This window comes from Lemur catta, chromosome 6 (assembly GCF_020740605.2).
Source record: "Lemur catta isolate mLemCat1 chromosome 6, mLemCat1.pri, whole genome shotgun sequence".
Lineage (NCBI taxonomy): Eukaryota > Metazoa > Chordata > Mammalia > Primates > Lemuridae > Lemur > Lemur catta.
Window position 1 is genome coordinate 86,117,886 of NC_059133.1, and position 14,172 is coordinate 86,132,057.

At 45.7% G+C, this 14,172-nt stretch overlaps 4 protein-coding genes across 6 annotated transcripts in view; 1 reads left to right on the forward strand and 3 right to left on the reverse strand.

The window, feature by feature from the left end:
- C6H12orf60 (chromosome 6 C12orf60 homolog) overlaps positions 1 to 12,834 on the reverse strand; it is a 43,511-nt gene extending 30,677 nt beyond the window's left edge. The window contains exon 1 of the mRNA XM_045554276.1: positions 12,757 to 12,834. The gene's annotated coding sequence lies outside the window, so the exon portion shown is untranslated. The remainder of the gene's footprint in view (positions 1 to 12,756) is intronic.
- On the reverse strand, positions 7,324 to 8,045 carry LOC123639972 (histone H2A.J). Its single transcript, XM_045554278.1, has one exon. The coding sequence runs from the start codon at positions 7,883 to 7,885 to the stop codon at positions 7,496 to 7,498; it is 390 nt and encodes a 129-aa protein (XP_045410234.1). The 5' UTR covers positions 7,886 to 8,045; the 3' UTR covers positions 7,324 to 7,495.
- On the reverse strand, positions 9,501 to 12,846 carry LOC123639967 (U3 small nucleolar RNA-associated protein 14 homolog A-like). 3 transcript variants are annotated; one of them, XM_045554272.1, is made up of 3 exons: positions 12,757 to 12,846; positions 12,242 to 12,274; positions 9,501 to 12,034 (listed from the first exon to the last, which is right to left on the reverse strand). In XM_045554272.1, exon 3 carries the CDS (start codon positions 11,986 to 11,988, stop codon positions 9,676 to 9,678), a length of 2,313 nt encoding a protein of 770 aa, XP_045410228.1. In that variant the 5' UTR covers positions 11,989 to 12,034; positions 12,242 to 12,274; positions 12,757 to 12,846; the 3' UTR covers positions 9,501 to 9,675. The 3 variants fall into 3 exon arrangements, with proteins under 3 accessions (XP_045410228.1, XP_045410229.1, XP_045410230.1); XM_045554273.1 differs by lacking the exon at positions 12,242 to 12,274 and having other exon boundaries at positions 12,757 to 12,829; XM_045554274.1 differs by lacking the exons at positions 12,242 to 12,274; positions 12,757 to 12,846 and having other exon boundaries at positions 9,501 to 11,750; positions 11,816 to 11,891.
- On the forward strand, positions 12,802 to 13,325 carry LOC123639973 (histone H4). The gene has a single exon (XM_045554279.1). It carries the CDS (start codon positions 12,932 to 12,934, stop codon positions 13,241 to 13,243), a length of 312 nt encoding a protein of 103 aa, XP_045410235.1. The 5' UTR covers positions 12,802 to 12,931; the 3' UTR covers positions 13,244 to 13,325.
- Positions 13,326 to 14,172: the final 847 nt, after the last annotated feature.

Here is a 14,172-nt window from a genome sequence, read left to right on the forward strand (position 1 = left end):
GACTCCTGGGGCTCAAAGCTGTCGCCCCGCAGAGCTACACATAATTTCTACACATCCATGTCCTCGGTTCAAGAAGGTATGAATGAATTACTGGATAAAAGTTTTACATCTGTAAAAATAAGAGCTTTTGGCAAAGGCTTGAACTGGAATTTCAGTGAGGCTGAAATAACTGCCTCCCTGCTTCAGTTTTCTAAGAGGGCCTTGTGTTAATAGTTTGGCTACGAAGGAGAGAGAGGACAGGGCAGGTGACTATGGACTGGGTGAATGAAGAAGTTTTGTTTAATTGGCAAGTTCATTTTGCACAGGGCAAAACAGCCAGTAGGGAGAGGTGAGAATGAGGGGGTAATTGGTGGAATGTGGTACCTGAGTATTCTGGGGGGCATCAGAGTCAGAGCATAAAGTTTGCTTATTCCACAGAGTTACTGGAATATAGTGATGAGCAAAATCAGATAAGGTCCCTAACCTCATGGACCCTAGGGAAATTCAAGGAATAAACTTCAATGTCTCCCTCTTGCATGGTGTTTGGACACTGCCCCCATTTGTCTTGAGGTGTCTGTCTATGTCCATTACTCAACCCCTCTTCTGGGCGTCATATTATTTCATTAGCTACCGAACAAGAGAAAAGCAGCCCATGACAGCAACAGGCCTGGACTATGAGCTAGGTCCTGGTGTTGCTAGGAGTTGGCCTGACACAGCGACACCACGGTGATCTCTTGAACATAATTTCACAGAACACTGACACCAGACAAGGCCACTGACTGACTGAAAAATCAAAACAAAAGCAAGGCTACTCTGTAATCGTGTGTGAACACAAACATAAACGTGAGCGTTGTCCAAACCACAAAAATAACTGAAGAGCCCCCATCCCTGCTAATAAGCACTAGCATATGTACCAATTACAGCTTTAGCTTTACTTCCTCCCACACATTACAGCATTCCTTACACCCTACTTCCTGACACCATGCAGTCCTGAGCAAAGGCCTGAAACCAACCAACATAACCCCAATTTCATAATAAATCCTAACACCCTCTTACTGAGACACCCCATACTTTTCCAGGGTGTGTATTTTTCCTTTCTGCAAAGAGCAATAAAGCTAACTTGTTCAACTACACGTGTGTTCCTGGTGGTCTTTGGCTGAGGGGCATAGACAAAAATATAGGTTCAGCTAAAGCACTCATTGCTTGGACCATGACTCTAAACTCAGTAGTAGTGTGCACATCTCAGAACTCTTGTGATTTTTTGTTGTTGTCGTTATTGTTAACTTTAGTTTTCTTCTTCTTTTTTTTTTTTTGTGTGTGTGCCCAGGCCTAAGGATGGAGTCCAATCCAGGGGATGTTTCTTTGTACTTGTTTGTTGTTTGTTTTTTTATCTACACTTCTTGAAGAGTTCTTCTTAACCCCTTGTGATTTTATCTGTCTGAGGTACCACCTGCTCAAGGCTAAGGGCTAAGTACATAATGAATTGAGTTCCTGTATTTTGTTGAAGCACTCAGTGTTGACTTTTTTCTGTCTCCCTAGGAAGATCTCTTGGAACTTTTTTGATTATCTCATCAGATTTATATGCTTTCATGAAATCATTTTTAGTCTTCTATACTCTGCTTCTACTGCTTTTTAACTTGCTTAATATTTAATGTTGTCTGTAGGGTAAGGGATGGACATAGGTCTGATAAATCTGTTTGCAAGTGACCTCTATGGGATGAGGAGTTCAGAAGGTCTCCAGACAGTGACTTTAGAACAATTTTTTCTTCAGGTCACCATTTCCAAACCTGATAAAGACTTATTCCTCAGTCTTGTCCAAGTGCTCCTGAGAACTGGTCTATTTAGTGTTGTCTTTCTGGACCCATAACTGGCCCTTGGTCAAACTCGGGGGGTTAGAAGTTACACATCTTCACAGACCATTGCATTTCTCCTAGTCTTCACAATCTAAAACTTCACCTCTTTCAGGCCAAATGCATGCTTCTTTCATGTTGTCTCAGTACAAAGCTAATCTGTACCCTTGCACTCTAATAGGCACAATTGCATAAGGGGTATTTTGGAATTGTAGTGACCACTTGAGGTTTTGACATGAAAAAGATAATTCATTTGAGAAGTACTTTAAAACAGAAATCAAATAAACCCTCATGAGTAGATTGCTTGTCTTGTTTGTTGAAAAGAAAGATAATTTTGTTGAATGTAGGGCTCATCCCTCCTTCAATTCCACACTGTGGGGTTAAGCGGGGCTGGCTTTTCAATTGCGTGGCTGGATACAATTGTCAAGGATCCAATTACTGTCCAAACAAGCTGCCATTCCCCCTCATGTATGTATATGATTAAATCTGATTTTCAACATGTAAATTTTCTTCCCTTTCCTTGTAAACAAAAACAAAGCCTTACATTTTCGAGATATCCTTGTTTAGTTCCACTGCTGGGCAACCCCTCTCCTGCGTGTCACATTATTTCTTTAGCTACTGAGCAAGGGAAAAGCAGCCCATGACAGATGGCTGTCTGTGTGTGTCTCTCTCTCTTCTTGTAGGGAAAACGAAATAAAGCTTTGCAGTGATAATTTTATATCTGCCCGAAGCCAGCTTCATTTCTTCTTCCTCACCACCTTCTTCTTTTTTTCTTTCTTGTTGTTGTTGTTCCTCTTACTCTCCATTTCCCTCTCTTGGGAAACTAAACATTTATTGATTAAAAAAAATTCACTAGTCAGGGTCAAATTTCTCATGTTTTAAACATTCTAATATGCCTACCTTGGCTTCATGAATTAATAAGCTACCACTGTTTCTAAAACTTCTTTAAAATTAAAACTTATATGTAAAAAATTATATTTAACTAAATAGAATGATAATAAAGAACATATTTTTAAATGGTTCTTTACCAATATTCTTCTTTTAAAAAAAAAAAAGTTTTCTCTGTCACTATATATACCTCGAATTTTCGTATGTGCAATGTAAAAATGTAAAGGGTACCATTCCAGCCAGCAATCCCACTACTGGGTATCTAGCCATAGGAAAAGAAGTCATTTTATCAAAAAGTTACCTGCACTCGAATGTTATTGCAGCACACTTCAGAATTGCAAAGATATGGAATCAACCTAAGTGCTCATCAATTCATGAGTGAATTAAGAAAATGTGGTATATATATGTACCATGGAATACCACTCAGCCATAAAAAGGAATGAAATAATGTCTTTTGCAGCAACTTGGATGGAACTGGAGACCATTATCCTAAGTGGAATATCTCAGGAATGGAAAAACAAACACCACATGAACTCTCTAATAATTGGGAGCTAATTGATGGGCACACAGGGGTACAAAGAGATGCAAAGATCATTGGAAATCAAGAAGGGGGCATGGGGGAAGGGAGGAGCAAAAACCAACCTATCGGGTACAATGAACATTGTTTGAGTGATAGGCACACTAAAAGCCCCAACTTAAGCATTAGAAAAACTATCCATGTAACAAAAACATTTGTATCCCCCTAATATCTTGAAATTAAAAAACGTAGACGGTAAAAATGAATGTCTATTCCAACTCCATTAGTAACGTGAGCCAACTTGTCAGCATTTCTATGTGTGGAAAAAAGTGATAATTTTTAAAGACTATTTTCTAGCTGTATGGCAAAGTATAAACAAACTAGGGGGTCTCGAGAAGCAGCATGATCCAAACTGTGGAAAAATCTCTGTGCATTGACACTTTCTCTCCTGGTGTCCTTCCAGGCACATCTTCTCATCTCCTTACTGACGCCTCTTCGTCTGCCAATCGATTAAATCTCATAAGATCCCCAAACCCCATTGGCTGTGGTTATTTTCTATATATTTGTCTGTAAACCTGTACATTCTCCCTGGATGACTTGGTCCACTCTGGCCATTTTTAGTCATGACTTCAAATTCCTATCTCCAGGCCAGACTTTTTTCCTAGATTCAGACTCAAATCCAGCTGCAGGATTGTCTTTCGACCCTCATGCCTTTGTGGAGGCTGCTTCTCAGGCTAACTCACTCCCCTATGTCAGGTGTTACCCTTCCCACCAGCCAGCGTTGTGACCAGGCTGAGTGACCCAGGTACCGTATCCCCTGTTCCCATAACATCTCCCTATCTTTATGTGTTACATTACTATCTTCCTTTCAAGTGAGTGTTCCACAATAGACAGTAAGTTTCTTGACGGCTGGTTACCAATCTTAAGTGTAGCACAAAATATCGCTCAGTAAATCATAGAACAAACAGGTTCCATTTCTAATCCTCATGGGTGCACTTAACAAGCCATGAATTCTAAACTAGGTTGTCTTCAGGGACAAAAAAAAATGCAAACTCAGGTTCACAAACTTTAATCATTTATTAGGTTCTTTTTTGTTACACATTGAATTGTAGATGTCCTATAATTAGTAAAACAGCCACCAAAATTGTTTTTATGGTTTGCTATCACAAAAGTCACAGGATTTCTAGAATGCTATATGTTTACTTATTTTGATAGGTCCCATAACTACTGCTACTCACTCTAAATCCAGTTTCACACAGAAATAAGAAAAGCTACTATTCATTGAGCACATTTCTATATGGGAAACTTAGTGCCTTCATTCACATTATCTCATTGAATCCTCCCCAAAACCCTCTGGGGTAAACTATTATTATGCCCATTTTAGAGATAAAACTGAGGTTTAAAAAGATTGAGTAACCTCTTCAAAATCAGATAACTAGTAAGGAGCAGGGTAGATGGGAACCTAAGTCTCATTTCAGAGAGCTTGAGTTCTTAAACACTATGATACTTGAACTTTCAACCATTGGAAGGGGCTTCGTGAAGAGTCTGCACACAGTATGCCAGTCATCACCAATTATGGGGCCCAACTAAACCTTCTGATTCCAGGCAGACAAAACTAAACAGACCAGTCCTCAGGGACACAAAGGCAAGACTGGTCCTGCAGGAAAAACAAAGATCAAACAAATCCTGGCCAAGTCACAGCCTGCCACACTGAATGGCTCATCTCTGCAGGAAAGAGTATATGTGTGTGTAAAGAAAACTATGGATTATAAATCTATTAAAAACCAGAATTCAGTTCCCACCAGTTCTTGTCCTAAGTCTTCTTCCTTATAGTCTAGTGCTTGAAGAAATACTGGCATTTTAGATTAATAATCATAGGTCAGCAAGAACTATTATTTGTTCACCGAGGATCACAGGCTGAGCTGATTTTGTAGGTGGTATACATTTGTAGTGCCAATAAATTATTAAGGTTAAAAAAGAAACTCTCAGAAATAAAAATGGTGAGGGGCTGCTTGAACTTTGAGGCAGCAGAAGTATTTGGGAGGATCCTACGAATCCCTGGGGCAGTGGTGGGAGGGGATGGGCAATTATTATACTTTGTACCTATGTTGCTCTTAGGTAACAGGGTTAGACATACTCCTGTAAATCTTCAAGGAGAAAGGCAAAAGTGATTTTTTCTTATAATTGATTTGATGGCCCTTGTCCTTGTTTCTTCATCACTTTGGTAGTAATCTCTCAGATGCCTCATATCTTTAGAAATTAGACTCAAACGTCAAAATCAACACAATATATACATGTATATTTTGTTCCACTGCCCCCAAGTGGTAACATTGAGAACTAATTCTAATAATTGGGCATTTAAAAAAAATTGTATCAGCCAGTGTTACCTATAATGTAATCTATAAGGGGAAACCCACATCCCTGTAGGAAATCGTACTTTTTTCAATTTATTGAGTGTCTAATATGTGGCACATAGTAAGTGAACAATCTCAATCCTCACAACAGGCATGATGCCTGTTTTACCTCTGAGGAAACTGTAGGGAGCAGAGTCAATAGCTGAGCATTCTGGAACTTGCCCACGGTATCTTTGCAGTCTATTCTCCTCAGGAATTAGGAGGCAATAATCTGCCTCCCAGAAGAGATGTGTGTTCTCATTTTTTACACTTCAAAGGTGACCACATAGGAGAAGTAATTCCAATATTCATTCTACAAACAGCAGAGAGACACGAGTATTAACAGAAGCTGATCCCCGATATTAACATATGTACCTGTCCTTTGTCCTGCCATCAGGAACCAATAAAAAAAAAGATGTGGGCATTCCAAGAACCTGGAAATCTGGTTGGCCTCATTCACAGCTGCACTCCCATCACTTAGTACAGAGCACAGCACAGAGGTGTTCAGTAAACACTGGGATGAAATAAAGTCCATGTGGGAAGATGGGCCAGCCACTACTAAGCATGAAGACTTACTGATTTTTTCGTTTTTTTTTTTCCTTCAGGAAGACTTCAACTCTGACTAACAGGAAAGATGAATCCAAAGATGTGAAACTAAACTGGGATCTTTTTTGTGGGGCCTGTGGGCCAGGATGAAGCTTGCTGAGAAGGATGAAATGGAACTAGTGTTGAACTTTTAAATGTGGATTCCTGATCTGAAATGTGTTTCTCCCTGCACTTAAATCACCCAGCCCTATCTTTCCTTACATATTTATTAAGGCAATACTGTGCCATTAAGCAACGCAACTCCTATAGGCATTACCGGAATGAGGGTATCACTTCAGACTAGTGGGAGAACATAAGGGATTTCAAGTAGGTTATTTGTTGAGTAAAAATAACTTCTAAAAGCAAGAGGTGGGTTTTTTTTTCTTATAAAGCAAAGTCAAACCGATTCCCAAAGGAGTATAATGTGATGGAGACAACACCATTATGAAGCTAGAAACTTGAGAAAACCGTTTTAAAAGTTCATGAGCATGTGTAACTCATGACTAAAGGCACTATACTGTTACGCAACGTGCCAGGGGAACGAATTTCCAACCTTATGACTCATGCTTCTGTATTACACATATTACTGCATGTTTTCTCATTTAAAAAAATTGTGAATATAAGGGTGCTATATAAAGATATCTGATATTCAAATCATGAAAGCATAACAGCTATTAGACTAAGAATGTCTAAGTTGATACCGTGTCATCAGGGCCACCAAGCGAGGACAGAAAGTTAATTCCACCTTTTGAAAAGTATGGCAAGAGAGACAACTTCCTGCCACAGATCAGCTCAACTTGATAGTTCTCTTCCCAGAACTTAGTCCTGACCGCCCACAAACTGGGCAGGAGAGCTAAGGCCCTGAGAAAGGGAAGTAAAAATAATTCCAGAGTAGGCCACGCCACCTACTCTGCCTCCCCTTTGCCTCACTATGAGCAAAGGCAGCCCCCGCCCTGTCTCCCTGATCCTCCCATAAAGCCTCAAGGGCGATCTGCAAACCAAAGCATTCCAAGGGGTTCAAGCCAACCCACCAGCACCTGCTCCAGAGCTTTCCTGGTCGCCCCGGGGTCGGCCGGCAGGTCCCCGCAACTACACAGCCTTCTCGACCATACGCTTTTCACCGACTTTATTAGCTGTCGACCCCGAGGGGCCCCTCGCCGCCCACCTCCCCGCTAGATCGTACCGGCCCCCCCAAGACATCCAGCACATCCAAAAATCACTGCGGGACGGCTAGGAAAAGAGCCTTTGCTGGGGAAGCCGGCTCCCCGGTGGCGGCGTCAGGGTCACTTGCTCTTCGCCTTCTGACTCTCCGTCTTCTTGGGCAGCAGCACGGCCTGGATGTTGGGCAGGACGCCGCCCTGAGCGATGGTCACTTTCCCCAGCAGCTTGTTTAGCTCCTCGTCGTTGCGGATGGCGAGCTGCAGGTGGCGAGGAATTATCCTGGTCTTCTTGTTGTCCCGCGCGGCGTTGCCAGCCAGCTCCAGGATCTCGGCCGTCAGGTACTCCAGCACCGCGGCCAGGTACACCGGCGCCCCCGCGCCCACCCGCTCGGCGTAGTTACCCTTGCGCAGCAGTCTGTGCACGCGGCCCACCGGGAACTGCAGGCCCGCGCGGGAGGAGCGGGACTTGGCCTTGGCCCGCACTTTGCCGCCCTGCTTTCCGCGACCTGACATGTCCTCCCGCCTACAACAGCACTGAGGGAGAAAAACAGCGGCCCGGGACCGGTCCCGGCACGCAGCGCGCCACACCGGAACTGTCTCCACAAACTCTTCGCTGCCACTAGGAAGCGCCTTCCCTCTGGGGGCCGCAACGCCCTCGGCTCCGGCCACCAATGACTAGCAGGCTCCGCTCCCAACTAGCGCCGTGGCCGAGGGACTGCCTCCGCCCTCGCTCGCCAATCAAAAGAGCAAGCCCTTATTCCACATTTACATAATCTCCTCTATAAATACCCGGGGACAGCTTCCTCCGCGCTTGGGGACCCCGAGGGATTGAGTGGGTGAGGAGTTTAGGGGGCGCTGGGGTTTCCCCGCTTACACTCGCTCCCAGGGAACGAAACTCTTAAGAAGGAGACGTGGTCGGAAACAGAAAAAATCTGGAATTAGAACTACAAGGTTTGCCCCTAGCAAGTGAGGTCACACCGTGTGCCAGAAGTTGCCATGCTTTCTAGGCGGCGTTTCCCGTACATAATACAGCGTCCCAGCCAGATGGGTACCTGACCCCGGAGCCCGCTGCCGCTTAAGCGCAATGACAGGGTCTCTGCCGAGTTCTGCCTGCCCAGTACAGGTATGTCGCCTGTTCCTGTGTACAAGCGCCTTGCCTCCTGCTGCCGAACAGTGCGGGGGAGCTGGCTCCAAAAAAGCTTCGTCGGTAGTTGGCCTTCTGAACCGTCTTTACTACACCAGATTACCCGGACCCGCCTGCCAAGTTCTGCTGCTTGTTCACTTCTAAGGGCTGTGACATGAATGCTTCCTGAACTGACCAGGGCGACAAGATGGCCTGGCCAGAGCTTAACATTTCTTGCCTTTGGGGTTATGGGCCTGAAAAGAGCCACCAGGTTTTACTGGAGAGGCTGCAGGCGCAGCTCAGTTGCTGAGGCTGAAAGTCTTGGCCTTAGCTTGCTCCCTGCAAGTCCGGGCGCGGCCAATCAGGGGATCACCTCTGGGATGACTTGGAGGACCCCCGGCGTCTTTTTATAGATTACCCCAGAGACTAAAGGAAGAATGGCAGCAACTTCTTATGTACTCGAATTGTGGACCCACAGTATTTGAAACAAATTTTTTTTTAATTAGAAATTACTTTCTACTAATTCTTTGAGGCCGTTTTAATTATCTTAACATTTTTCACAATTATACAGTTACACCCCTATGTGATGTAATCTTAAACACTTGCTTACTAAACAATATGTAATGTGGATTATAGCATCCATTTAAAAGTAAAACAAATTTACCGTCTCAATATCCTAATAAAGATTTGATTTTATTGAAATAACATTATCAGGTATTTATGTGTGTCCTGTGTGCCTAGCACAATAATTAACCTCAATGTCTTTGGAGCTGGGAAGCAGCATATTGTCATGGTTAAGGTGGTCATTCTGGAGCCAGACTGACTCTGCCCAAATTCTGAAGTTAAATAAATTTGTCGAAGGTCACTTAGTAGCTGACTTTCGATAAGTTATTTAACTTCTGCACCTATCTCAAAGTGTCTTGAAAACTAAATATGTTAATTAAGTTAAATATGTTAATAAGCACCCCATAACAGATATACTGAATAAATGGACATACAAATCTCTGATGGAATTTTTTTAATAGATAAAAATGCCTTTATTTCTAAAATGTTGTTTAACCACACCCACAGTGTGCTAAGCCAGTTTTGGAATCCACCCTGCAGCAGAATAAAACTGGGCCAAAGCAGGAGCCGTCAGGGCTCCTGGTCCCAGTTATCAAGATGTCACTCTTCCAGCAACTCAATCTATAGAGTTTTTCTTCAGCTGTTTTTTGTGACGTGCGGAGAGTCGTTCTGGATTCCTCCGTAGGACAGAGAGGTCTGACCTTGAGGAAGACCGGCAGCCCACGTCCTCTGCTTTTATGGGCTTAATGATATGGCCTGCCTTGGTGACAATCTTAGGAGTAGTCAGTTTTTGGAAGGCCCTCTGGGTGTTCCATGTAGATCCTACAGGGGTCTGGATGGTCCTTTCAAATTGCCGATGGTGGGTGAATGGATGTGGGAGCACTCGCACCTGATGAGCTGCTGCGTGGATGTTGCGCTTCTCATTGATAATCGCATTTGGCAAATTCTTGTCTTTTCTTGGAGGACTCTCATGGGCTTTTATGAGAAACCGGCGTCTTTTCTTGGCACTGGGCTTCAGGCCCACACCACCCCACTCGCCCCAGCCAGGCAGCGTCAGGTCCATGTCCTGTGGCTTACTTGCCTCCACAGCTTCCCTCTTCTCTTTCAAAAAGTCTCTGATGACATCATCCCCAGCAAAAGCTTCCTTTATCATCTGTTTTTGGTCTCTCTCCGCTTCATCTTCCAACTCCTCTATTGTTGTGGGAACTGCCAAAGACTTCACAGAAGGAGATTTTGTGGTTAGGAGGTTCTGTAGGTCAATCATCTGCTCCTTCTTTTTCTTCTTAGGGGCATCAGTCTGATTATTTGGGTTTTTCTTCAACTGATGCCCTTCTAACATAGGTCTGGGAAGCTCCTTATTTTGAAAACATTCTTCTTTCTCCAGCTCTTCTAGCTCTTCCAGAGTCTGTACTCTCTCTGGCCTCTGCAGCAACAGGGGTTCATCTTCTTCTTCCAAGGCAAGTTCCTCTCTCTGGATGTGGGGAACAGTCCCCACTGAACTTGCTTTTTGCTTCTTGGACTGATGGTTTTCCTTGAGTTTCTGAGACAGTGTTCTCAATTCAAATAGCACCTCCTGGCTGATAGAATCTTTTGTTTCTTGATTGCCCACTGACTCAGCATCTTGGTTGAGCTGGGACCTTTCTCTAAGGGATCGCCTTTCCTCAAATTCTTTCAACAAAATTTCTTCCTCTGCCACCAGTCTTTCATTTCCCTCACTTTCAGGAACATCGTGGGCCAAAGGCTCTGGCAGTTGTTCAGGGTCCTCCTGGATTTCAGCCTCTTTTGCATCACTGGTGCAACTCCTGAGCATCCAGGGATTTGGTCCATCTGCATTCATCTGTGCTTCATTCACTGCATCAGGGACAAGTTCCTCCACTTCTGTGCCTCCCTCTTCCTCCTCACTCTCTGAGGCTACCTGGAGTTTCTGCGTCAGTTCTTTGTTCTTGGCCAGTTGTTCCTGCATAGCTTGTCGAGCCTCCAGGTCATATTTGGCCATAATTGCCTTTGACTTGGCCCATTTCCCACTGTTCTGGTGTTTAAGGCTCATTCGCTCCATCATTCTGGCCTTTTCAGTTTTTTCCAGTTCTTCCAAAGCTGTAGTTGGATTGACCTTCCACAGCTGCTCAAACTCTTTTAGGGCTTGCTTGGCCTTTGCTTTCTTCATGACTCTGTGATACTTTTTGCTTTTGATTTTCTTCTCTCTTCGAGCCCTGGCTTCATAGTAGGACTGTAGAGCCCGGGCCCTCTGAAGCTCTGCTCGGCGCATCTTTGCCTCTTCCAGGCTCATGGCTTTGAGAGAGGCCTTTTCCACAGGAGTCAGTAAAGGGTCTGTCACTGGCTTCTTGTTCTTATGGAGGAGGCTAAAAATTTTCTGCTCCAGTGGAGTTCTTGCCTTCCAGCCACTGAGCACATGTTCAATGGGAGCAAAGGCTGGCTGCTCCTTCTCCAGGGGAAAAACCAGATGCTCTGCTTGCCGGTTCTTCAGGACGATAGGATCCCATTTGGAGAGGACTTGTGAGGTTTTATTGAATGCAACTTCTCTGTGGATCCGTTCAACCTCTTCTTTGTTAAGGGGTAACTCCACAGTCTTCTTTGATTTGACTCTATTCAGTTGCTTTTTCACAGTGGCCAATGAGGATGAAGTTTTAACAGGCTCAAGCAGATCTGCAAGGACCAGCTTTTCTCCTGATCCTTCAGAACTGACATTGAACTCTGACACTTTCAGACTAGCCTCAGATCTCTCAGCCAATTTCCGCCTGTTCTTTCCACCAAGGGAACTGATTGCTTCCAGAAGCTTTTGATGCTTTCTCTCTCCATCACTGTCCCCCTCATCTTCACTGGCACTCAAGGGGTAGTCTTTTGGCAAATCCACTAGTTCTTCCTGTTGGCTCAAAGGCAGAAGGCTCTCCATAGCTCGGTTGGCACTCATCTCAGCAGCTGCTTGTCTCTCTGATGCAATTTTTAACAAGATGTTCCTGGAATGAGTTACGTAAACCAGCTTAAATTTTTGCGTACATCATGGGTAATTTTAAAAAGAGCTTTTAAAATTATTATTTTGGACACGATTTTTCTTTTTATTCTTGAAAGCAAGAGATTTCTAACTTGAAAATGTTCTAACCTTGACTTCTTAGAAGAGTAACTATAAACAAGGCAACCTATTTTACCATTACAACAATCCTTACCTCTTCAAGACTGGTAGACGTTTCTTCTTCTCTCTGAGTCAAGGATTAAAATCATGTAGTGAAGTTTGACCATTCAGGATTTTTTCCAAACATACAGCGTTCTGAGGGCTCTTTTAATCAAAACAAAACAAAAAAACTCTCCCCCTACTGGTGACTTAAAAAGATCCACATGTGAAAAACAGTAATTGCTTTGAAATCTAGTAAGACTTAAAGCGTTTCTGGTTCTTATTGATTTTCACGGTAGGTCAGGAATGGTATTATAAGAATGAGCATTTCGTTTGAAGAAACGCAGAATTAGAAGTAAGGAAGGAGAAAGAGACAGGGACAGACAGCGTTGCGTGGGATCTGCCCTACTTTTAAGTGCTGAGAAAAGGCAGTATAAATTCTATTAGTTCATATTGTTTAAACTTTCAAACATAGCAGGATAAATCTTTCTTCAAATTTTTGGCAAGAATGTGCAAAGGCGTTTCTGAAAAAGTAAACAAAAAAATCTGGCTTGTTCAGCTTCTGCTTACTTAATTTACAACTGCCGGAAGGAAGCCTCCAGGGGAGGGGCCCAGAGCTCCGTCCACTTTCGTGAGGTTTTCAACCAGGTCCGCATTGAGGGAATATAATAGGGCCTACAAATCCTGTGAAGTTCAGATCGCAGCTACCCGCCCGTTTTCTTGGTTGGGAGACTGTAACGCGAAAATGTCTGGGCGAGGTAAGGGCGGCAAAGGGCTGGGCAAGGGGGGCGCCAAGCGCCACCGCAAAGTCCTACGGGACAACATTCAGGGCATCACCAAACCCGCCATTCGCCGTCTAGCCCGCCGTGGGGGCGTAAAGCGCATCTCTGGGCTCATCTACGAGGAGACCCGGGGAGTGCTCAAAGTCTTCCTGGAGAACGTGATCCGGGACGCGGTGACTTACACGGAGCACGCCAAGCGCAAGACGGTCACGGCCATGGACGTGGTGTACGCCCTGAAGCGGCAAGGGCGCACCCTGTACGGCTTCGGCGGCTGAGCGCGCCCTCCGTCTTCTCTCCGGACCCCGAAAGGCCCTTTTCAGGGCCCCCAAAGTGTCACGAGGAGAGCTGTTAACACTTTGCAAGGGTAGTTACGTGTCAGGCCTTCAGTGTGGCCAGAACGGCGCCGGAGGTGGAGCGGTTCGCTTGCCACGAGGACTCAGGAGGAAGCACCGGCTCCGAGCGAGGCTTTGGCGGGGGCAGCGCCCCCTGCTGGGGAGGGGTTTGGGGAGCGCGGCGCGGGCGGTACCGACTGCCTCGGCGTCTCTGCCCCGGGAAGCCCCAGCTTAGAAGGGGTCCGCGGCTGCTTAATCCTGAGCCCCCACAACGTGCGGGGTGGCGTCTACGTAAATCGGGGTTCAGCGCACTTCCCGCGGCCACGGGAGGCGGGGGCCTGGCGGCACGGGGCGGTCGTCCGCGGGGAGGCGACGCCCGGCGGGAAGGCGCCACTTCCGGCCAGTCCGGCAGCGCCAAGTGCAGCGCTGGCGCGGCCGCTGGAGTCTCCCTGGGGGTGACTTATTTCCTCGCTGACGTTTTGAGCGAGAGGTGACCAAACTCTGCTGAAATCCAGCCGGCAGAGTAGCGGCGAAGCCCAAAGTCGGGCCAAAGCTTTCGGGCCCCTGCCATTTCTGCGAGCCCGCGGCGAAGCCAGCCACGCGGAGCGCAGCGTGCGGGCGGAGGACCTGGCGGCTCCCGTGGGCAGGAAAAGCCGATCGCCACCCGGTCACAAGTGACGCGGTCGCAGCCGGGAGATAAGCCCTAGCTTTGGAGTGAAGGCTCTGTTGAGAGCCCCCGTGGGGCTCTAGAGCGGAGGTGCGCGGCGGGTTGGGTTCTCGGAAGCGCAAATGTGTGCGACGGAGCCGTGCGGCCCTGCGCGGCGACCCGTGGGGCGGCCGGACGCCTAACGCCAGGCGGGCGGGGTCAGCCG

Bases quoted from the DNA above. Each gene is read 5' to 3' on its own strand.
- LOC123639972 (XM_045554278.1), bottom strand. From the start codon at position 7,885: ATGTCAGGTCGCGGAAAGCAGGGCGGCAAAGTGCGGGCCAAGGCCAAG.
- LOC123639967 (XM_045554272.1), bottom strand. From the start codon at position 11,988: ATGAGTGCCAACCGAGCTATGGAGAGCCTTCTGCCTTTGAGCCAACAG.
- LOC123639973 (XM_045554279.1), top strand. From the start codon at position 12,932: ATGTCTGGGCGAGGTAAGGGCGGCAAAGGGCTGGGCAAGGGGGGCGCC.